This window comes from Herpailurus yagouaroundi, unplaced genomic scaffold (genome assembly GCF_014898765.1).
Source record: "Herpailurus yagouaroundi ecotype Mexico unplaced genomic scaffold, PumYag 162, whole genome shotgun sequence".
NCBI classification, from domain to species: domain Eukaryota; kingdom Metazoa; phylum Chordata; class Mammalia; order Carnivora; family Felidae; genus Herpailurus; species Herpailurus yagouaroundi.
The window spans coordinates 63,012,928-63,037,237 of NW_024412403.1; the positions used below are offsets into that span (position 1 = coordinate 63,012,928).

The 24,310-nt window shown below is 40.1% G+C and overlaps 1 protein-coding gene across 5 annotated transcripts in view; it reads right to left on the reverse strand.

The window, feature by feature from the left end:
- LSAMP (limbic system associated membrane protein) overlaps window positions 1-24,310 on the reverse strand; it is a 648,009-nt gene that overhangs the window by 19,679 nt on the left and 604,020 nt on the right. For 2 of the 5 annotated variants that reach the window (XM_040484563.1, XM_040484562.1), the window contains exons 4-7: window positions 22,939-23,073; window positions 12,463-12,583; window positions 11,825-11,973; window positions 4,832-4,867 (exon numbers count right to left, since the gene is read on the reverse strand). In XM_040484563.1, coding sequence (XP_040340497.1) covers window positions 4,832-4,867; window positions 11,825-11,973; window positions 12,463-12,583; window positions 22,939-23,073 — 441 coding nt within the window. Of the gene's footprint in view, window positions 1-1,336; window positions 1,923-4,831; window positions 4,868-11,824; window positions 11,974-12,462; window positions 12,584-22,938; window positions 23,074-24,310 lie in introns of those variants that run through there. The other 3 variants (XM_040484564.1, XM_040484567.1, XM_040484565.1) reach the window with 3 other exon arrangements.

Below are 24,310 nucleotides of genomic sequence, written 5' to 3' on the forward strand. Positions count from 1 at the left end.
AACCGTGCAGTGTGAAGCTTCTCTAAGTGTACTATGATATTGGTGAAAAATAATAATGTTTGTTATTTGGCCTTGGGTTACTTCCATATTTAAACTTGTTAGCAGTGGGCATTTCAGAAATCTTTAGAATTTGTAATATGTCAAACTGTAATGAAGCCACAATGAACTTGTAGCTAGCTAATATCCAGGCAATCTGATACAAGTATGTCTTTAAATATCAGTACTTCTAGAAATTATAAGAAGTATGTGCATCTGAGTATGATTATTTTAAATTCAATATGCTTTCTTTCTGGGAACTTGAAGCTCTCCTTTATTTATTATTTAAAAAACCACTCTGAGCTTGTAGGCATGAAAGATATAATTTCTTTCCCATTTCACAGTTGGAAAAACTGAATTAAAGAGAACAATGCTAGTAATTATCCATGATTAATAGAGGTGTGTATGTAAATCAGCCTGAATAAGTGTGTGAAATTAGATGTGCTGATGCCAGATAGCTCTGCTCATGTTTTTTAAAGATGAATGCTTTCATATAAATCTCTGTGTGAGTTGGGCATACATCTCTGTGTTGAGTATATCTGGAAATAGACTTTGTAAAAGTGTATGGATATTAAGGTAACAGTATTATGTATTATAACCATTATAAAACATAAAATAAACTAGATGAGTGTTTAAAATTCATTAGACAGATACATACTTAATGAACACAAATGCATACATAATGGTTATTTATAATGTACTATAGATTTATATATGTGCCTGGATGCTGTGAGGCATAGACTGGAATTTGGGTGTACTTTGATGATTAAAAATTCCGGGAGATGGTGCATGTTAGTTTCTTAGGATTGTGGGGATTAATTGAGTTAATACATGCCACAGCCCTCAGAACTCTATCGGTACATAAGAAGCCCACTTTCTATGTTAGTTGTTGTTATTATTATTATTATTACTAGAGATGAAACTGCTATTATAATGAAGAGCTAAAAAGAGACATTTCTCATTGATACCTGGGATAATATCCCACAGAAGATACATAAAGCTATAGGGATTGTCCAGTTATCTTTATAGCATGGTGTGGTTTTAGGATTTTTCTCCCAGTTTTCCTTCCATCCCAGTGGCATCTGATCTTGAGAACCCATTTCTGGGAGGGCCAGGTGAGGGCAGGTATATCGCCTCCTCCTACTGGAGATGGAATCTGGCTGTTCTGATGCCAGGCCTGCCCAGAACAACACCAGTTGCCCTTCGGGAGAAAACATGCCAGGTGGACTTCAGATTTCTGCAAGCCTGGTTTGTTTGTGGGTTGGATTTTAATTTTTTTTAAACTTTAATTTTGGGGGGGTTTGTTTTGTTTTCTGAGAAAGCTTTAGACAGCTGTATTAATCATGCAAACCCAGCCATGTGCAATGTGTTTTATCAATGGAAAAACAGGAACTGAATGGCAAGCAGCTGTGAACAAACCCAGTGCAAAGCCTGAACCTGGAAGATAATCTTGACATTTCCCAAACCCACTAGCCACACGGGGTTAGTGAATGGAAAGGCTGTTCACTTGGGATAAATAATCAGATGGGAGGCAAGCAAGTGAGGCACATTCCAGGGTTATTAATTTTTTTTTTTAAAGTACCAGTGATGGAAGAAGGAGGGGCTGATTGAGCCCAGGGAGTCCCACACTCAAGGGGATTCCTCACTTGAGGGTGATAAAAGTAAAACAATGGTAGTTTGTCCTTGTCCTTTTTCTTCTTGTACTTCATTTTAACTTTCGGAAGCTGGTTTTGTCACTTTATTTTGAACCTGCAGTCCTTCTAAGTGTGAGGGCATCTCTAGGTGAGCTTCCATCTTGAGAGGTTATGCACCAGAAAGCTTATGGGGAGGAGACGAGCAGTATTATCATTTCCCAGTATTCAGAATCCTCAGGAAATGATCTGAGCCTAACAAAGTGAGAAAAGTTCCCTCAGACATTTAGAGCCGACTCTTCCCTCATTTTACAATTCAGTGGATTTTCTGCAGTGATATAGTCAGGGGTAGTTATGCAAATATATGCAATTCAGGACTCATTTCAGAATAAATAAACCTAAATTAAAATTAATGGGGAAAAACACCTATCAGAAACAGATCAAGGATGGAACACTTATTTATTTATATATATCTTTTAAATTAAGAAGCAGGGAAGCACACTGATTTTTTTGTTCTGTTTTGTTTGTGGCAGAATAGGAAAGGACAGTTGAAAATTCCTGATTGGCCACAGACAATACAAATTATCCTTCGGTGTAATTCCAGTATTATTATTATCACTGCAGAAAATCAAGCAATATGATGAAGGAAACCCAAGAGAAATACATTTGATTTATTGAGCCTTGTTTTTGTTTAATCACAGCTTGAAGGGGTTTAGGACAGCATTCCTGCTGCGACTCTGATGTTTATCCCCTGTCAGCTTGATGAGCCATGTAGAGTGGGGGTGGGGGAGACCCTCCAATGAAAGACATTAACAACGAAGCAGCTAAAATTAAACATGTATTTCTGTTATCGGAAAATAGGAGAGAAAGTTCTCTTTTTTTGTGATGGGCGGACAAGAAAGGACCTTTGGAACTTTCTCATATTTTCAAAACCCCTGAAGGAACCTGATTGGTTTCATATCCTTCTGGCCATTTGTATCAACCAACTGCTAATAGACACATTAACACTTTAGGGCTGAAATGTAGGATTGTACCTAGATGATGACAATATACAGTATTTAATTAAACAAAGGTATTTTGTGTTATAGATATGACCAACCTGAGGTAGGCAGGCTTTTCATAGATATTTTGGTACTTAAGTGGCACTATAAAAAAGAGTTAAGGATCCTATACATTAATATTTTTTCCCATGGGATACTGCATTTCACATGAGTAGCCATCTTGCCTGGGCAGAAGAGGAGAAAAGGGGCTGATTTCTACAAGTTAAAGCCCTTGTAAGAGACAGGGAACTTAAAGGGCATTATCTTTCCATACCCACCTCACACATCAGCTATCCCAAGTCTCGATGAACAGCTTTTCAATTTCTACCAGCAGAAGCCCAAAGTATTAGTAGTAAAATAAACTATATTCTCTAGAACTATTGGATCTAAAGAAGCTATCTATTGTCTATCTACAACGTAAAATCAAACTAGGGTCATTCTCCAATCAACAATTCAGTTTGTGGGAAAATATCAAGTTCAACTTGCTTCATTCCTGGCCCCAACTGTTTTTCAATATCCAACAGCTGTCTTTTGTGAATCGTGTCTGACTTTCATTTTGTTCCATGTTATATACATCATAAAGCATGATCAGATAAAATATTTGAGTCTGTGGCTGCAGAACCGCTCCTAGAGAGGATACCTAGAGGCTTAGTGACAGTTTACAAAGCTCGTCTTGGATGTAGCATGACCTCTTTGAAGATATCATCCATTGGGACAAATGTGTATGTATGTGTTTGTCACATCAAGATATTTGCAAGATGTCAACATGATAAAATGGCGTCAATCTCTGCAGCAACACTCGAAGATAAATGTCTTAAAATAATTGTGTCATGTCAGGAATTCAAAATGGGATATTCTCCATGAACACTAAGTTTCATGTCAAGTCTAAAAAACAGGCACATTTTAAGTCTTATTTTTAGTAGTTGGGATAAGAAACAGATTTCATTAATGTTTTAAGGAAGGATTTTATTCAACAGAGTTCTTCTATAAATAGTTTGGACCCTTCTTAAAATTTAAGAGCAACTTTTTTATTAAGCTGTCTAGTTGATCCTTGAAACCCTGCAATTCTCATTGCAAATATAATTAAAATAAGTTTGCATATATGTGAATACATACATATGCAAAACATAACATTATTGACACTCTGAATATCCTCACCCAATTTTGGCCTAATTTTTAGTTTGGATGAGTGTTAATGAAACATGATCTGTCTTCAAACTTATAAAACAGCAGCTTTCTACCTTTAATTCTGAGCACATTTCTTTTATAGTGTATACAATAATCTTGTTTAATTGGATTTATTTTTTCCACACGAGGCCCCGCATGCCCTACTTTCCATTTTTTCTCAGGTCTTTGAGTGTTATTTGCAAATCACTTTTCTGGAATTTAATTTCAATGGTAGGTTGGTTTCATTTCAGATTTTTTTGTATTGTTTTAATTTTATTTGCCAATTTGCCTTTAAATAGCCTTAAGCTAGAAGGCTGGGGCTGCAACTTGCATCTAAATGTGATGTAGGAGGCAAAATTTAATTTGGGTGTGGAGAAAGTTTTATGAAAAGGAATACAGAATGACTACCTTATTTTTTCATTTGTGCTTTCTAAAATAGTTATGTTTAAAAGGAAAAGCCCCCGCACTGGCCACAATTTTAAGAAAAGTTAATGTCCTTGTAATCTGGTTGAGTTCAAACTTTGGCAGTAGTAGATAAATTCATTTTTTAAGTAATACCAATGACTTGAGATTCGGATTGTATAAGCCTCCAAATGTGTGGGTGGTCAGTTAGAGGATTCATATTTTTATGAGCTACAGAACTGAACTGGCTGTGTTCCAAATATGTGAGTTCATAGTTACCTGTGACACATATTAATTGAAGAGAGAATTGCTTTCTGAGCTTAGCATCTCCCCAGCTACTCACCTACTTAAGTCAGATAAAGAATCTGTTACATGTCTATCAACTGGTGTGGGGACAATTGATCAACTTTCTTTTGAAGGTTTAAAGAAGAAAAAAAAAAGGTTTCTATTGTATGTGAATGTTGTGAATATGTATCCCCCTTTGTGTGTTTTGCACATTATGGATGATGGAGAATGACCCAGCAACAGAACTACAGTCATAAAAATCATACTGACCTTGAATGGGATGGGGGATTGTGGGTGAAACACGCTCTAAAGGGGAAAAAATAGTAAGCATCATGGAGAGTTTATATAGATCTATCTGTATATTTATATCTTACTCATGCTTAGCTACTCAGATAATTATAGAGCAGATAAATTTCCATGCCTATAGGATAGTATCTCCTATAAAGCATTTGTCTGTTCTTCCTGCCAACACTAAATTATCAGAAAGTTATTGGTAAAATTTTAAATCCAAAGCTTTAAAAAAATTAGAGTAGGAAAACGACATCTTATTGTGGTAACCCTACAAACAGGATCCTACCCTACACTGAAAAAAACCTCACTACCAAAATTACAATTTTTCTGGAGGGCTGGGTTCAAGGTATTTAAATTAGCAGTGATCACAGTCAGTCATGCATCTTCGCGTCCTGGTTCTGGTCTCTTGAACTCAGGACAGATGGACCCATGATAGCTAAGGACTCCTTTCCTCTCCCTAAGCCCTACAGCTCATATCAGCTTTAGCCAAGTATGTGGAGAATTTATTTGGGAAATACTAATTCAACTTTTCCCTCAGGTTTTTATTTCCACACTTCTAATCCCAGTGCGAGAGTAATGCCAAGGAAATAAGTAAATTGGCATGGTATTATTTCATTCTGTCTTTTCTTTAATACCACTCTCTTGTAATAATACAATCTCACCTGAAATTTGATCAACCAATCAAATTTACTTGATGATACATCCTGTGGAGTAAGAAAAGTGTTCTTTTGGACACATAGGTTTGAGCTTATGTGTCCCTCACAGTCCCATCCCCAAGCTGCTGATCATAAGTTGAATGTGCTGACAGAGCTCAGGCTTTAGGCATCCTGTATTTATCTTATCAAAACCCCAGGTTTAACTCTAAATCCTCCTCTGAGGCTCTTTCAGAAAGGTAGAATGGTGTATTAGGACTAGGATGCATTACTACTGCCCCTAAACCCTATAATGCGACATAATTAGCACACACTTTACATTCCTCCTAGCCATTTGGTTAAATAAAGACTAATTGATAAATTGAAGTAAACAAAAACCAAAACCATAAAGAGAAAAGCATATGTGCGTATTCAAATTTGACCTGCTTGCCATCTTGTATCATATCTCTAGAAAGAGTAGATTTTGCCTGGAATTTGGACACTCAATACCTCTGGATGCCAAGGAAACCCTGACTCCTTGTAGAGTGAGCCTTTCTCTAGCTTGCCTGAAAGTTGTCACTGAAATGCTAAAGTTTGCTAAGTGCATTAAGATAGAACAGGTCAATAGTAGCGCGGCAAACAACTGTGTCTTAGTTACACAAGTGTCAAGTAGAAAAATGGTTTAAACCTCCACTGGTTATTTGGTATTAAGTTTTCAGCTTTGAAATTAAATAGCTAAACTGCTTTCAACATTTATGTAGCAGTTGGAGACTACTGTCCCATACTATACTCTATCCACTGTACTTTATTTTTTATTATCACTATTATTATTCAGACTGTTTAAATGACTCAGCTTAATATTTTCTCATCACACTGTTCACAGCTGGGTAAATGCACTCTGCCCTCCTTTCCACAAGACCATTTGTATTGCTAAAATCATCTCACCCACCCTCCTTGGTTCCCAGCTTGTTATTATCATCTTAGCTCCACCCTGTTATCATCATCTTATCCCTATCACGCCCCATTAGTTACTCTCATTCTTGAATTCCACCCTACTGACTTATTCTTTAGACGCTTCCCAGTCCCAGCTTTTTATCCTTATTCCTCCCCCATCACTCTGCTGCATTTTATAATTTTGCCATGGTTTGTAGGCTCTTGTTCGAGTGTAAAGTGAAGCGACATCACTTAAAATGAAGAAGAAATTCTTTGACTTTTGATAATCAAAAGTAGGGGAGGACAGAAACTTTGGTGCAATGTGCTTTGTCTTTTGGTTGCTAATATTTGGGGGAGGTCAGCATCGCTAAGCAGCTATTTTGGAAGGTTTGAGGAACAGAGCCCTAAGGCTGACCCCAGAACTAGAGGCTGTGGCTCTTAGTAAGTCCCTTGACTCTGATCTTTGGTTTCTTATCTGCCAAATGTACGTGTGTGTGCATATGTGTGTGTATGTACGTGTGTGTTATTGGTTGATTCTTTTGGGACAACAATGAGAAACTGTTAAGTGGGGGCATTACACTTCACAAGGAAAACCTCTGATATAAAAGCACTTAAATGGCAAAGGCTAGAGCTGATTGTAAGGTGTATATAGAGAGGTAATTTGTTAACCCAGATATGATTTTGTTTTCTTTTCCAATGGGTATTGCAGATGTTCGGTAAACTTTCTGGAAGTCAGCATATTCCATGCCTATTCTTGAAACTAAATCTAGTCCCAGTGCCCATCTATTTCCTATAGTAGCCACAGAGAGCCCTTTTAAAGTTTGCAGCCGGTGTTTCAAACTACATGAGGGTAGTGCTCAAATGGCTGCTCACACTGTTTTATTATGTGGCATCCAGAAGTAGCTGGTTAAGAGGTTTTGCCAAGTCTTAACTAACTTCATCAAGTGGTATATATTTAAACTCCAGGCCCCCAAGATAACAACTTAAAATGGTTTCTAAACAAGCGGGGGAGGCGCTCATTTTAAGGGCTCTCTCTAGTGCTGGGTTGCTTAGGTAATACTTGAGATTTAATCAAGTATAGGTTTACAAGTTAATTATCTTTTAAAATAAAAAGAGAATTTGAAAACCTCCTACACACTGATGTGGTATGGCTCAATGTAGATTTCTTTGCATTTTTAATTTTTTTTTGTACTTAATAGCTTCAATACTTTACCAATCGATACATTTCTCTAAAATAGAAGGTAATTGATCAGTAGGAGTATTCTTTAACATGTGGGAATATTCCTAGGGTCAAAAGCTGACCACGAGGCTGGAATATGAGTTAGGAATCTCACTGTGCCAAAGATTAACCAATGATCTAACTACTCCAGTGGACCCATTCCATGGGGGTCAATGGAAATGGAAATGAGAGGTGGCAGAAACAGTGAGGTGGGGAGGGATATGACAATATCTAGTCATAGAGAGACCTCATTAAGTGAAAAAAGGAGAAAGAAATTAGATGTCTCCTCACTTCCAGACTACAAAAGATACATCTCCTAACACTTTCTCCACATACACCAATCTAGGTAACACATTGATCTAGAGCCTGGATTTGAGAGTTAAATGAGATCATGTATGTTAAAGGTTTAGCACATGTTCAGAGTACCTTGTAAGCATTCACTTCATCAGAAGTGATTACATTAAAATCACCACCCCATCCTCCCTCCCCATCCATTGCTTTAAAAGTAACTCAACGTAAACACGGAAACAAGATAGGTTTCCCTTGTGGGTGCATTGTAGTCATCGGTGTGGAAACGCAGAATCTGCTATGTTACATATGCTGACAATGCACCTTCTCTTGGCATCAATAGAAGCCAAAGTCTTCCTCTAGGCGCTGCATGTCCCCATAGATGAGGAGGACTAAGGGGCTGAATCTTTGCCTGTACACACTGTCCCATGGGATGAATGTGTTCAGAAAAAAATACACAATGTAACGCTTTGCCCAAGATGAAGAAAAACATCTAAGCTTGGATATAATATAGACTGAGGTGGTACAGATCCTTGACAAACAATGCTAGAATGTGTGGAGAACAGAACAAATGAGAAAAGAATGCTTCCACTAGCTTAGGAAAAAATTACTAGGAATACAATGTATTCTTGCACTTTCCTTCAATTATTTTGACCCCCTTGGAGATCAATATTTGAATAGAGTGGAGAAGTATATGTACGCATGTGGTGGAGGACAAGATGGATCAGTGACCGCAAACTGACACTGCGCAAAGAGTCAGCACGTGTCACTGTGGTGGACACTGAAAATGTGCTGACGCACCAATGAAGACAGATCATCGTGAACTCTTCAGGGGCTCCGGCTCTACGTGCTGCCTCTTTCTGGCGGGCAGTAGCTCACCACCTGCCTGGTCTGCTCTGGACTGGCTGGTCAGCACAGCACCCCGCTGCCCACACAGTGCTCTCTGTCAGGGTTGCGGCAGCCGCCCCCCCTCCCCTCCCAAGCCTTGCTCCCCTCCTCCCCTCCCAGGCCTCGCTCCCTTTCTGACCCCGTTCTGTGCAAAAGTGCCGCTGCCAGCGGCGTCTTCCTTCTACCCATTAAACCCATCTACTTTGAGTCTAAGTAATGAGCAATCTGTTCACATAGGTACTTTCTTTTTTTCCCCCTTTCCCCACCTCCTCCCTCTCTCTTGCCTGTGTGAAATAGGCTGCGGTACAGCTGTATTCCCAAGGAATGAAGGATGTAGCAATGCGCCTCCCAAAGCTAAATGGTCATGGAGGGGTGGCCGAGGCAGAAGTGCCCTTCCCCTATGTAAGAAGCACAGCTTCCCCTTTAGGGGCGCCTGGGTGGCTCAGCCAGTTAAGCATTCGACTTCCGCTCAGATCATGATCTCCTGGCTCATGGCTCCTGAGTTCGAGCCCCCCACGGGGCTCTGTGTCTGTGCTGACAGCGCTGAGCCTGGAGCCTGCTTCGAATTCCGTGTCTCCCTCTCTCTCTTCCTCTCCCCTGCTTGAGCTTTCTCTTTCTCTCTCTCTCTCTCTCCCCCCAAAATAAAATGAACATTAAAACAAACCCCAAATGTCCATCCACATTTAGGCCTTGGGTCTAAGAAAGCAGGCAGTAGGTTCACTAATTTTTAGCGTTACGCCTCCTAACTTCCCCTTTAGGTGGGAGATCAGCTCTGAACTCCACGCTGATGCACATGCTGCTAAACGCAGAGCTAGTCCGCCCCCCCCCCCCCCCCCCGGGGGTTCTGTGGAGGGCAGTGTGGGCCCGCGGGGAAGTAGAGCCCCGTTAATCACTGTGCTGTGCACTTCTCAAACGTGTAATTGAAAGTGGCTTCTGTGAAGTCATCGGGACAATATGATTACGATACACATGCATAATTAGGCAATTCCAGCTTACAAACAGAAATTCTCTAAGATTCTTGTCTTGGCATTTCTTAATTTTACTGGGTTGAGTCCTTTAAATGGACTTTGATGCATAGGGCAAGGGTATGAAAGGCCTTGAGGTTACCATGGGCACCAGCAGACAAGCAGTATCTCCATTATCTCTGACCTAGTCCATGCCTCCTGGAGTATTCCACCCTTCCATCCTCTTTACCCTCCTCTCTCTCAGTCAGTAGGTGTCATTTTATTTATCATTTGAAATATATCATTAGCACATTTCTTCCTCTGGATGGGATACAACGAGAAGATGCTTTAATGCAAATTATAGTTGCTTACTTTCTCTAACTAATCCAGTTGTCCCACTTTCTCTTTTCGAACCCCTATAAAACTTATTAAGTGTATGTTGTTCTACTTAACCAGGTTACCTTAGATATGTCAGAATCCCAAATTCAGGATTGAGGCTGTTTGCACCACCACCCCCACTTACGGAATCCCTGATGTCAAGAGTGAAACAGGTAACTACATTTCTTAATAATTATCTTCTCAAGTGTTTTGAGATATTGGTGCCTCTAGCTGAAGTAAAGAACACTGATGTTTGGTCCTTGGAGACAAGTAAACAGCAATATGAATTTTAAACTCCATATTAAAATTCATATAAATTTTAAACTTAAGCACTTGTATAGCTGTATCCCATCAAACTGTTATAGACTGAAGTCAATGGCAGTTATGGGTGAGAAATTGAAGGCCAAATTTAGCATAGTTTGTGGTGTGTTTTTTTTTTTTTAAAGAGTTGGGTCTTGAGCAGTTAGAAAATGGCTTTAATACTGCATCTTAAGAGAACTCTCACTTAAATTGATTTTTCTCATATATATATTATATATATATTATACATATAATATATATATATATTTTCCTTGAAGGCTCATCTAAGATAAAGAAAGATAGAGACATCTCTCTTAGTCATAATATTTCTAGATTTTCCAACTGAATCTGTGCAGAAGAAAAATTCCTAGTGGATTGTTATTCCAAAATCATACTAGTAAAGTTTTTGGACTTTGTCTTTTAGTCCAAATAAACTTTCTGGTCCAGCATGTGCTAACTAACTCTTGTGTTTGTTTTACTTATCCTTATAAGCATTTCTCTAATCCAAATGTATCGTCTTCTCCTAATTTCACCCATCTGTTTCTCAGGGGCATTTGTGTCTATGCTTGTAGCCATCAGGCAGGGGGTCAGATACCTGAAGGTTAACAGCTGCTAAAGGGCAAGGGTCCAAGGTGCGCTCTCCTAGTAACACCAGTAAACTAAAACAACTGAGTCCTCCTCAGTCGGCCTGAGGATCTTCTCTGCTCTGTGGATGCTCCTCTCTCCCACCATTTTATCTCTTCCAAAAATATGTGAGACAAGTAATGTTCCCTGCTGTCATATGGAAACATTTCTGCAACCATTTTTCCTCTTTTAGATTTTATATGATGTTTTAATCATTCATTCCACCTTTCTCTTGTGTTGTTAAAAATACGCTTCCTTTTCCCAGCCTCTCCCTTCCCCCAGCACCTTATCCATCCTCACTGACTATATCTTCTTCAATCACTCTCACCAGTGCCATTTTTTAACTGTCATCTATTTTCCAGGATCTTACATCACCTCTGTTCCTTAAAAGATCATCACCAAAGAGATTTCTGTTCTCTGAGTATTCTTACAGTTAAATCAACCAGGCAAAAACAAAACTAAAAAACAAACAAAAAACAAAATAAACAAAAAACCCCAAAAACCAGCAATAACAACAAAAAAAACACAAGGCAGTTATCAAAAGGAAGCCAGGAAATAGAAACATTATTTGATTTGTAAATCTTGCCCTATGCATAGGGATTGAAGTCCTGTGTTTTTGTTTCAGTGACTGGATTCTTATTTTTGTGTATGTTTACCTTTAATAGGTAAGGTTGAAGGTGAGGTAAAGGAATGCTTTTCACGCTTTCCACGGGAGCACTCACTTGACTGAATTCTCCCGAGTCAGGCCCTACTTTGGCATACTTACTGAAAAGGACTAGGCTGGCATTGGTGACCCCCAGATTGTTGGCAGCCACGCAGGTATAGTTGCCATAGTGTTCCTCAGTGACGTTGGTCACCGTCAGGGAGGACTGGCCCTCCGTGCTCTTAATCTCAAGGCCATTAGCACTGTTTATCCTAAGAGTTCAAAAACAGAAGAGTAAAAAGAAACACTGATGAAGACTTGGTGTAGCAATCCCTTTTTCATCATGATATTGGAGGACATGGAGAGAAATGTAATAACAGCTTGTTCCCTGCTCAATTTCTCATTTTAATCGTGCAACTCTGTATTATCAGAACCGATGTCTATCGACAGAGAAGACTTAAGAATGGATGAGTTTCATTGAGCTTTGGCTTCTGCTCCAGGCAAGAAAGACATACAGGTGGAGACATACAGAAAGACCTACAGGTGGCTTAATACCCATTAAGCCAGCTACTTCACTCTTTGCATGTAACTTGAATGCTCTGGGGCTTCAGGTTAAGAACTACAGGCCTCTAAGCCCTTGATAAAGAGATTTAGAAAATGAAGAGTCTAATAGTATAGACTCACATAATTACAGCAGGGCTAGGTTCTGTCCCTAGGACCACCTAGTGGAACAACGGGGGCATGGCACGTTTGGCACATACCTGGTGTCATCCCGGTACCACTCAAAGTCAGGCGCAGGCACTGCTGAGGCCTCGCATTTGAGTGAAGCTTTCCGTCCTGTGGTGGCTTCATTGCTCTTGGATTCTGTGATAGTGGGAGGATCTGGAGAAAAGACGGGGGCACAGTTTACATGAAAGTCAGAGGGTGCTGTGGAATTTCCATGCAAGAAGGAATCAGAAAGGACAATCTGATTGGAGAGCTGCACGAAAGGAAGTCTTAAAATCCTCATTTACAAGAATTTTGTGATCACCTGAATGAATGGGACTGATCACTAGAAAACTAAATAAAATGAGAGATGATTAATGAAACTGTGGACTTGCTTTTCCTAAATGGGACGCTTAACAGGGTTTTATGGCAATGGAATAGGATTTCTGTCTCCCTCCTTCAATAGACCAACAATTATTTCAACCATGGATTATAATACTTACATCATTTTTTTTCTTTTCATAAGTTAAGTGGTGATACTAAAGGTCTTGGGATTTCAAACATATAACCTGAGCGTTTTTCTTGTTCATCATCATTATTATTGTCATTATTGTCACAGTTTGAGATGGTGGTAAGAAGTTTGATGAAAGTAATAGGGGGCTAAAATTCTCCCAACCCAAGCTTAGCCTGATAATCGTTGCAGGAATTCAGAAAAACAAACACACGAATGAACAAAATTGTGTTAGAAGATTACCTTTTTTTCTCCTAAGAGTTCCCTTATCGCCATGACCCAAGTAAATTGTGCTTTTGTGTGTGAGTGTGCAGTTTGAGGTCTACCCTGCCGCGTGTCCGTTTTCTGTGCTCTCTGGCAGTTGTACACTTGATATGTGCTGCTTCGAACTGGGTCTGCAAAACGTGTAGCAGGCTTGAAATAAACTCAGAAGCACATCTGATATCCTAATTTGCCACGATTCTTTCAAACAGTCCTTCAGAGGGCGGAATGAGTGTTTACAGGGATGTGTGACCGAGCTGGGATGGTAGGCTCAAGCTCCGGGCTTGATGATGTTGTATTTGTGCGGGTTATGGACCTTCAAGGAGAAAAGTGGTTTTCGGTCCAAAGGTCATCTGCCAGAAAATGGTAGGCTGGCTGTGCACACAAGTCAAAAATAGAGCCGAACAATCTGTTTAGACTTTGTAGAGGAAAAAGCTTACTTAGGGAAATTAGCAAAGAAAACTCTAGTAACACAAAATTCATTTAAATTTCTGCTCTTTAGCACTTGGTTCAGCTCACTCATTTCTGAATTTTGTCTTTATATTCAAAATTAGTTTCCAAGTTTCCCGTCTATGGAAGACTCTGCTCTTCTTAGTTAAAAAGGATGCACAAAAGCATCAGGTTAGTGTGCAGTTTTCTCTCCCAGTTCATTTTTACATCAGCTTGGACATCTTTAAATCACTGCCAGAGAGAGGAGGAGTTAAAGCATGGTTAGACAAGCACTTCCAGCCCATGTGCAGACAGGTGTGCCAGAGAGGGTGGTAGTGGCTGTTCTGTTTTAGACTTACCTGCTCAACTTTGTTTGGCACAAAAAAGCAGTCTGATGAGCAGAAAAGAACCTTGGATTGGAAACTAGGGGTCCTGGAATTTAATTTCAGTTTGGTTGTGTGGCCCTCCCATCACACAATTTATCTTACTGAGCCTTGGTTTTATTACCTATAAAATGAGGGAACCACACTTTAATGACCTATAGTATCCCTTCCAGCTTAAAAACAAAACCAAAACAAAACAAAAACCCACTTCTAGTGAAAACTGCCTATCCTTTACAAATGGGCAGTTGGTATCATTACGACCTGAGTCTATTTTCCTACCCATAACTCATTTAGCCCTTAAATTACTAACTTTCAAAATTGTAACTCATTTATCTGTTCCATGGGTTAGGAGTCAGGACAAACAGTCAGAAACAAGAAACCTGAGGTCTGATTTTGACTCTTCTCTTAAATAGAACTGTGGCCGGGACAAGTGTCTGCACCAGTTTGAGCTTTTTCTTTCTCATCTTTTAAAAGAAGGAGTTAGCTTAAAAGGATCCCCAAGATTCCACTTACAATTCTTTCATTCTATGTTTGGTTATATAGATCATTAGAGTCCATTAGTTCAAAAGAAAATGGAGGGGCGCCTGGGTGGCTCAGTGGGTTAAGCATCTGACTTTAGCTCAGGTCATGATCTCGTGGTCTGTGGGTTTGAACCCCACGTTGGGCTCTGTGCTGACAGCTTGCAGCCTGCTTTGGATTCTGTGTCTCCCTCTCTCTCTGCCCCTCCCCCACTGGCTCTCTCTCACTCTCTCTCTCTCTCTCTCAAAAATAAATAAATAAACATTTAAAAAAGACAATGGAATAATTGGTGGTAGTTGTATTGGTGGGGGAGGTATTTGTATAGAGATAGGGCATAGAATAGAGGTTAAGAGTTTAGATTTAGAGTTTGATAGATGTGAGCCCAAATCCAGGTTCTATCCCTCACTGTCCTTCCTCCTTATAGAAGATAGTACTTTATCTAGAGTTACATTTCTTCAATTTCCTCATCTATATAATGCTGGAACCAGAGGCAGGGAGGTCCACTTCGAGATTACTGGAGGAAGCCAAGATAGCCTGCGCTAGGTTTGTGATAAAGGGGCTGGACGAGAATGGGCAGATTTGCAATGGAAAGGTATGGAGCCTCAGAACTGACAAGAATAGGGGTGCCTGGGTGGCTCAGTCAGTTAAGTGTCTGACTCTTGATTTCGGCTCAGGTCATGATCTCATGGTTGTGAGATCACGCCCTACGTCAGGCTCTGTGCTGAACGTACAACCTGTTTAAAAAATTTTTTTTTTTACATTTATTTATTTTTGAGAGACAGAGAGAGACACAGCACAAGTTGGCGGAGGCGCAGAGAGAGAAGGAGACACAGAAGCCAAAGCAGGCTTCAGGCTCTGAGCCATCAGCACAGAGCCCGATGGCATGGCTCGAACCCACAAACTGTGAGATCAGGACCTGAGCAGAAGTCGGACGCTTATCCGACTGAGCCACCCAGGCACCCCATGTACAGCCTGTTTAAAATTCTCTTCCTCTGGCCCTCCTTCCCCTCTCAAAAAAAAAAAAAAATGACAAGAACCTATGTAAAGGAGGAGTGTCAAAGGTAACACCCAAGTTTCTGGCTTGGGCATCTAAGTGATGCCATCTTCTGAGAAAGGATATGTCAGAAGAGACATAGATGGCCACGAATGAATGCTAGTTTCCCATCCTCACCTCTTCACAGAATCAGGTTGTTAAGCTGCCAGTGACTCCCTCCACAGTTTGCAGCATGCTGGCCAGAGAGATAATCTTGCTTGTGATTCTACTGCTTTAATTTCTCAGTTTGTAAAATGAGTTTGAACCAGTGTTTGTGAGTTTCTGGAGCCACATTGCTATGAGTGACAAACCCTTGATGATGTCTACCTTTTTGCTAAACCAGCATAATCTGGGCCCAATTACACGCTGTCCATTTCCTCCACCTCTGGCACTCATAGCTGTGGCACCTCAATGTAATAATGCCATGATAAATGGCTTCCAGACCTTCCACCATGGGACCAGGGATGCAGGTCCCAGCTGTACAGTTTTGTGGGAGAGTTCTTCCTTGCCCTGGATGTTTCCTTCTGTGTGGTGGGAGCTTATTTCACTTCTTGCTCTGGGACCCAGAAGGAAGAAATGATTTTGAGCGAAAAATTTGGGAAGAATAAATGAGGTTTTTTCAGCTCCTCTCTTTCCTTGCTTCCTTTGCAACCAAGCTTCTGGCAAGGAACAGGGCTTCCCCTCTGCTTCTCCACAAGAAAGTCTTACCAGGACTGTATCCTTCCTACTCTCAGGTGAGTAGGCCTGCACCATTCCAGGGCTGCTGCCATGACTGGGGAAATAAGTTGTCCACACTAAGTACTACATCTTCCCATCTTGATCTCTAACAATGGGGGCCATTGAGTCTTCCATACATCTTTACTTATTTCTCAATTTGTTCAGAACCTGAATAACTAAGTAGTAAGTTATTTATTAGCCCCTCAGAGATGCCAGCATGGGAAAAGTGGCAGCAAATTAGGGTTGAACACTTTTAAGTGCACTAATTTTGGGATAGGATGACATTGGTCAATTACAAAGGCCAAACACTCGCTTCTCTCCTTGAAAATCTAGGAAATTTCTCCTACCAAGAAAACTTCACAGATAATGATAAATGTATGAAGAACTCATTGTTCCTAATATTTCTCAGATGACACAATGGTACAGGTCTGTTCACTCATGGCTTATTGGAATGAACATTTCAAATTCATTTGTAATGAATCCTGTATAGGTGAGACTAAGAAAAATTGTTATAAATCACATTGCAGCATGCCTGGTGTAGTTAAAATAATAGATGTCCATGCTCAAAATATCATTATAATAAAAATTAAATGTGGCTTAATAAAAATGCTGCACAGAGGTCCATTGTAATCCTTTATGTGATTTTAGAGTAGCCTACAATTTTCAAAGGACTCTTCCAGTTTTCATTACTTAAAAATTCTGTTAATAAGGACTTTCTTTTTCTTTTTTTAATGTTTATTTATTTTGAGAGAAAGAGAGCACACGTGCAAGTGTGAAAGGGGCAGGGAGAGAGGGAGAGAGAGAATCCTAGGCAGGTGCTATGCTGTCAGCACAGAGCCAGACATGGGGCTCCATCTCATGAACCATGAGATCATGACCTGAGTTGACACCAAAAGTTGACACTTAACTGACTGAGCCACCCAGGTGCCCCAGGACTTTCTTCTTCTTATATCACTAATAACAAGAGTCTTTCGATTAGAATGAATAGGATGACAATGACAATGGCTTGGCAAACAGAGTATCATTTATTTCATCATCCTAAATTTTGGAATAATAATATAAAAAGAACAAAATTCTTAGTAAAGATCTCGATTTGTGAGCATTTACCATGTGTTAGCACTTTTCTAGGCTTTAGATGTTCTTTTTATCCAAATAGTAGCTGTTGGAGGTAAGGATTATTAACCCTAGTTTATAAATGAGAAGACAGATACACAGAGGGTTAATAACTTGTCCAAATTCACATAGCCAGAATTTGATGGAGTTTAGACTTGAACCAATGTTTTGAAGCTCATGCTTTGACCTCTCTGGGCTTCCATTTGAATGAGTTCCTTTAAAAAGAAATGAATTCCTGGGGCACCTGGGTGGCTCAGTCAGTTAAGTGTCTGACTTTGGCTCAGGTCATGATCTCATGGTTTGTGAGTTTGAGCCCCGCATAAGGCTTTCTGCTGTCAGTGCAGAGCCTGCTTTGGATGTTCTGTCCCCCTGTTTCTCTGCCCCCTCCCCGCTCATGTGCTCATTAGCTCTTTCAAAAACAAATAAACATTAAAAAAAAAAAAAGAAAACACTGATTAAAAAAAATAAATAAATAAAAAGAAATGAATTCCTAACAAGGAAAAATACCACTTAGGGGAGCATAATGGTAGCTTAAAAAGTAAATGTTCTACATCTGCTTAATATTAAAGGGTACCAAAAATAGCAGAACATGCAGTACATAGTAGGTATAAACCTGCATTAGAAATTAGGAGTTGTGGGCTCAATTTCTGCCTGTGCCACTTAGGTTGTCATCTCCTAGAGATGACATGTTGATCTCGTGGAGCCCCTTACCTCTGAATGTAGTTGATGGCCCCTGTGATCTGTCTCACAGGTTTGACGTAAAGATCAAATGAAATCATGTATATGAGAGCATGCTTAATACTTGAGGTGATTACATTTATTATTATTATTATTATTATTATTATTATTATTGAGAGAGAGAGGGTGCAAGTGAGTGAAAGGCAGAGAGAGAGAGAGGAGAGAGAGAAGTGGGGCTCACCCAAAGTGGGGCTCGTGTTCACTCAGTGTGGGGCTCCTGCTCACCCAAAGTGGGGTTGCGTGACTTGAACTCACAATCTGTGAGATCATGACCTGAGCTGAAGTCAGTTGTTTAACCAACTGAGCCACCCAGGGGTCCTACATTTATTATTTTTATTACTATTATTCACATGGTAGTTTAGAAGGAAAGAGGGCTTTGGAGTTAGATCTTGGTTAGAATCCCAACTCTATCTACTATTCACAAGTTCTTTGATTTTGTGGCCAAGAATGCTTATATTCTCTAAGCTCTGTTTTTGTCCTCTCTGCAAAGGGATAATCGGATTGTCTTCCCGGGTTGGTGTGCAATGGTAGACCAAGGGGGGAGGAGCAGAAAATGTAGGCGATAAGAAAGGTACTGTCTCCAAAGAATTTAGAAACAATAATAGAACTAACCGAAAGTTGTCTTTTTTTGTTGTTGTTAAATCACCATGGTCCAGTAATACTAAACCAAACATACTAAACAATGTCAGTGATAAAGTAAATACTCCTCTTTGCTGGGGCAGGTCAGGCCCAATATACCTCCCTCCTTGGTTAGCCACTGTTGATGTGATGATTACAGTGAATCATACAAAATTTCTAACAGTCTTGGTACACTGAAGGAATTCAGAAAATTATGATTCCTGTTCACATTGCAAAATTATGGTGGAAGATTGCAGTACTCTGGATTCTTACTGAATATTTCCTCTGAAGGTCCCATAATAGAGTCATGAACATTAGGACATGTGCTTACTGAAACTATCCCCAATATAAGAATAAGCATTTCCATTGGCATGGAAAATGAATAGCTATAGCTATGAATATCCAAAGAAAGTAGCCAGTCTGGTTCCATGTTGAGCAGTTATTTTCCTAAAGTCTCATCATTAGGTGATTTTTGAATCAAAGCACTGAAGATTTCAGTTAAAATACATATATATTACCTGGAGACAATGGATGTCTGCAGTCCCAACTGTGGGCTCTATGGTAGGTAACCTCTGCCCCTCTAATAAATGACTATCAAACATAAGGGTGAGCTTTAGAAATGCCAGCATCCATGTCCCCCAGCATGTGTGTTGGGTAGCTCTGGATACCAGTGTGGAGGCAGAGCTGAGTTCAAAGAGAAGTAAGTAGAGGAAAAAGAAGTTATAGCATGATAGTGTGAACCTGATTGGAGACATAGTTGTGGGAAGGTGGAAAGTAGGAATATTAGCTGGTTAATGGGATGGAAGGAAGGTTTGAGAGCTAGGGGCAGCTTTGGAGAAGAATTTCTGCAGAAATAGGAAAAGATTTCAGTACAAGAAGAGTCCAAATAAACTTAACAGTCTGCTTTTATTGAACATTTACTATGCACAAGATGTTATCCTCAGGACATTGGGCACTAAGATGAGGTAAACCCATAAGTAGGTACTTTTAATACACTGTGAGAACTGAAATTGAAGGCTTACACATAGAATCTGTTAGGAGAGGCTAGTTGTCCCTAGGGCTGGTGTCTGGAAGAAATTAGCAGCTGTACTGTAAGTAAGATACAAGAAGCCAGAAGTCCTGTCTATTGTACTAGTAATAAGCTTATTTAGCTGAAGAGATTTCAGGTCAATAATTTAGCTTCTGAAACTCCAGGACCTCTTACTACTTAGAAAATAGATTTTGCATGTCAAATGGCTATATGTAATGCTATAAACCAACTGTGGAGAAGGATTATCCAAGAGAAGCAAAAAGGAAAGACGGTAGAATCCAGCTTATGAGGTAAACAGGACAAACTGTTGTTGTCTACAGCTCTTGTTTAGTGCTCTAGGATTTCAGTGCCCTGCAACAAATATCTGTTGGCAACTGAGTAAATGAATCAATGAAATGCTCATAGAAGAAAATTGTCAACATTGGGATTTTTTTTTGCAGTGGTACTCAGGGTCTGTTTCGTTACAGTAATCTATTCAGCCACTATTTATCTTAGCCGTCCTGATCCCCTGAACTAATTCCAAGCCCTGCGTTTTGAAAAGGAAGAGGAATCCATTTAAATAATGGGACACTTTCATACTAGGTAGGCGCAGATCAAGTGATGAAGGTAAACACTGGATTTTTCACAGTAGGAACAAGTTCTGCTAGCCAGACCTGATTCTGTAATTTAATTTTGGGAGTCTTCATCTACTTAATACAACTACATTTAAATAGGACAAATTGTATGAACAGACCAACAGGTACAATGGCTAGTTGTTTTAATGTAATATAAACATAGCTTATGAAGTGTTGGTGAAAAGGTGATCACAAAGGAAATTGATACTAAATATATTTTCTAATATGTGACTGATATCATTCGCAAAGTTTGGAGAAATGTTACAAAAGCAGAGTTTACCTATGAGTTTTTTACCTACTCACTCAGTAAACGTTCACTTAGCAATTTTTATAAGGTCAGGCATGTGCCAGGTGCTGCTGGTTAGGACATACAGGATGTTTAAGCTCATTATAAATCTCCGTGTGATTTGTTATTAGGTATATTTTCAGAATCTTAAGGTTCTGCCTATATTCTTCCATGGTTCACTCAACACTAGGAAAAGCTCACATCTTCATAAAAGCCTTTCTTGAAAATTATCAGTATTTTCTGCTGCTCTAAGTTACACTATGGGGACAGTCAAAAAGGAGCAATGTCAGACTAATTGCGCTAATAATAATAGGGCCCAGGCGGCTGGCTTTGATCTTGGGAACCATCTGCAATGCAGACCACTTTGATGTTTCACACAATGGAAGCATAAATATTTTCTATGTACTCCATGATTGGACTTTCAGAAATCTAATTAAGATGAAGGTCAATTAAGAGAAAATGAAATCTTAACTCTAAAAGTCAGAGAAGAGGTGGAAGATGATGGCACGGCTCTGTGTACATAAAAGAACCTAACTAACCTAATTATAAACTTATATAAACACCCAGAGAAATTGCCTTTCATGTGAAAAAAAGGTCCTAAAGCATTTTATAACATTGAGATCATTAATGTGTCTTTGAAACACACCCAGCACTGAAAAAGAATGGTAATACTGGCATTTCAAAACTCTATTACTAAAAAAAATCGCAGACAGCTACAGGATAAAAGCACTTCAGAGCTCATCAGATGTACCCCTTGCTTCTTGGAAATGATTTCCATAAGTGTCTATGGCAGAGTCCTAGGTATTGGATTCTTCTAGGTATGGTGTGAAGGAGATTTCACTGTCTGTCTCAGAAGGCTGCAAGGTTAAAACAGGGCATTGGGAAATGGTGCAGCCCAGTGTGGACCAGGTCACCTTAGGCAAGTTTCTCACCTCTTTATGCCTCAGTTCCCAGAATTTTAAAGTCAACCTAATGATATTTTTCTCAGGAGTTTACTGTGTGAATTAAATGACAAATGTAAACCCATTAGTCCAGTGCTGCACGTGGTAGGTATTAAGAATTGAAAACTCCTTCTCTTCCTCTTTCTCCTGAGAGCATGGGCTTTAGAATCAAATGGGCCAGAGTCTGAATCCCTTTTCTTACACTTGCTTTCACACTTGAAAGGCAATATTTACCTCCTGGGGCTTCTGTGTCTCAAACCCTAAAATGGAGTCTATTATGTACACCATGACAGGGACTTAATTTGGATCACTGGTATATAGGTAACTGCATGGAGGACTTAAGATAATGGAAAGTAACTTGTCATGGTCTGAAGTATATCTTCAAATGTGGGTCAATGTGATTGTGCATGTGTCTCTGTATGCCTTTGTGCTTGCATGTGCATGTATGTGTGTTATATGTGGATATGTATATATGGGTGTGTAGGGTATGTATTTGTGTGTGTGTGTGTGTGTGTTTGTGTGTGTGTGCATAGGAGGGAAGAAGTGTTAGGACATCCCTTTGTTCCTGTCACTAGCCACAATTGTGTGATGTGGGAACTTGAATTTGAGTGATGTGAAAAGTCAGTCTTAACTGAACAGGGTAAACGAATTCTCTTTATTCCTTTGCTGGGTGACACACATCATATGGATCCACCCCCACCCCCTGTCTTTTGAACTACATCTAAGGATCCTTTCATCTGAGAAGTTCAAAGTATGCCCATTACCTATGCATCTTAGTGAAATCTTCGTTTCTAATGCCCATACTTTGGGACAAATAGATAACCAAATTAATTTATCAGGTATCCCTAGTAGCCATCGGGGACACGTGATATCTGACCAGTGACTTGAATTTATTCTCAAGGCCAATGAGCTCAACAGCAGAGGATAGGTTATTCCCTTCTGACAAACAATGCAATAAGATAGAAATTCCAGTTTAAGCAGATATGAATTGTTTCTTTTTCCAAGGTGGTATGACCTTGTTCTCCACAAAGACCAGAATAGTGATTGCCAGATATGCTAGTGCTGTCTGATCATGTTTTCTTAATTCTGTAGTCTGAGTAAAAGACAGACTGTATTGTTAAATGCATTATGGGTTATATTTAGAGTTGGTAGAGTTGATTTATCAAATTCAAAGGCCACGTCCTGCCCTTGGATATGTCCAATGTATAAATGTGTATCCCTGACCAGAGGCGCGTCTGCTTGAAATGCAATGTTCTTTTGCTAATGGGATCTTTAGAGCTTGCTAGTGGTGGAGGTGGGCCCTGGGCACACTGCACCTGCTGGCTTTTGCCATACTCACAGTTCACAGTGACCTTGACTTGTTTGACATCCGCTGAAGAGACCTCATTGGCAGCTTTGCACTCATATTTGCCTGACTGCTCCCTGGTGATGCCGAGGATCTCCAGATATTCTTCTTCTCCTTCAAATTCTCTCCCTGAAAAATGGAGATTTGCATGACTGTTTTTTAGGTTTACAATGTGCAGCGGAACACCTATTTTTTTTTCCAGAAGCAGAAAATACACATGGATTTTTAATACTTTGACAATGTATTTGTCGGAGGTAACGTTCCACAGAAGCAGACCCCACCCAAGACAAAGAGTCACATGAAAGTGATTCTGGAGGAAGTGTTCTCAGGAAAAACCAGTAGGGAAGTAGGAAAATGGGATCTCGATGAGAAAGAAGCCACGAGAGGGTAGAGGTCACATCCCATACAGGACAACTTGGCTTAATCCCTCAGGGAGCTCTGGGGAGAGCACATACCCCACCTAAAGTTGTCCTGACCAAAAGTCAGGAAGCTGGAGTGTTAATGCATCTACACCCACGAGGGGGACAGACATCCACCCATCAGTCATTGGTTAAGGGCTCAGAACAAAGTGGGAGTTGGGGGCAGGTGCACATGGTTGTAAGGGCTCAGAGGCACTACTGTTGAAGCACTGATATCATCAATTACACCATGCAGCAAAGCACTCTTCCCACCAGTTGTTGTTAGGACAAGTGGCTTCCTTTTGAGAAACTGTCACTCTTCTCCCTTAGATTATGAGGAATTCTGTTCACAAAGGTCATGTTCAAAACCCTGTCTTGCAGTTATGGTTTCCTCGCTCAGTATCAAACTACATCATTACTGAGGCTTTCAGGCTATGGACCAGATCCATAAGAATACACCGCTGATGCTGTGCTTTGTGACAGACTGTGTCACATGGGCGTGAGTGGTAGGGAGCTCAATATCGTTGGCTTAATCAGTTAGGATTAGGGGTCTGGAGGCCTTTTTGGACAGTCCCACAAAGTTGGATGTGTCCATTTAGTAATGAAATTTCAAGATAGGCAGCCTTCTTTAACGCCCCTTATGTGGAGCATAATTGATTAAATGAGTTTCTTCCTGGAGAGGGATGGGGTGGGGAGAAGAAGAAGGGGAGGGGAGGAAAGGGAAAGGGAGGAAAAGAAGGTGAAGAAGAAAGGGGATTGAGCAGGGAAAGAGGTTGGCCAAAAAAGCCAATGGACTGTAATTCTGGCTAAATTGAACCCTCCTCACCCTAGATTACAAATCCCACTGCTGTCAGGTTAAGATGGAACAGCCTGGGAGCCTGCTAAAGGACACCGTCCTGCCCCTGTGAAGAAATCTTGCTCCCGGTCATCCTACACTGAATGGTACCAATTAATAGCTTTGCACAAAT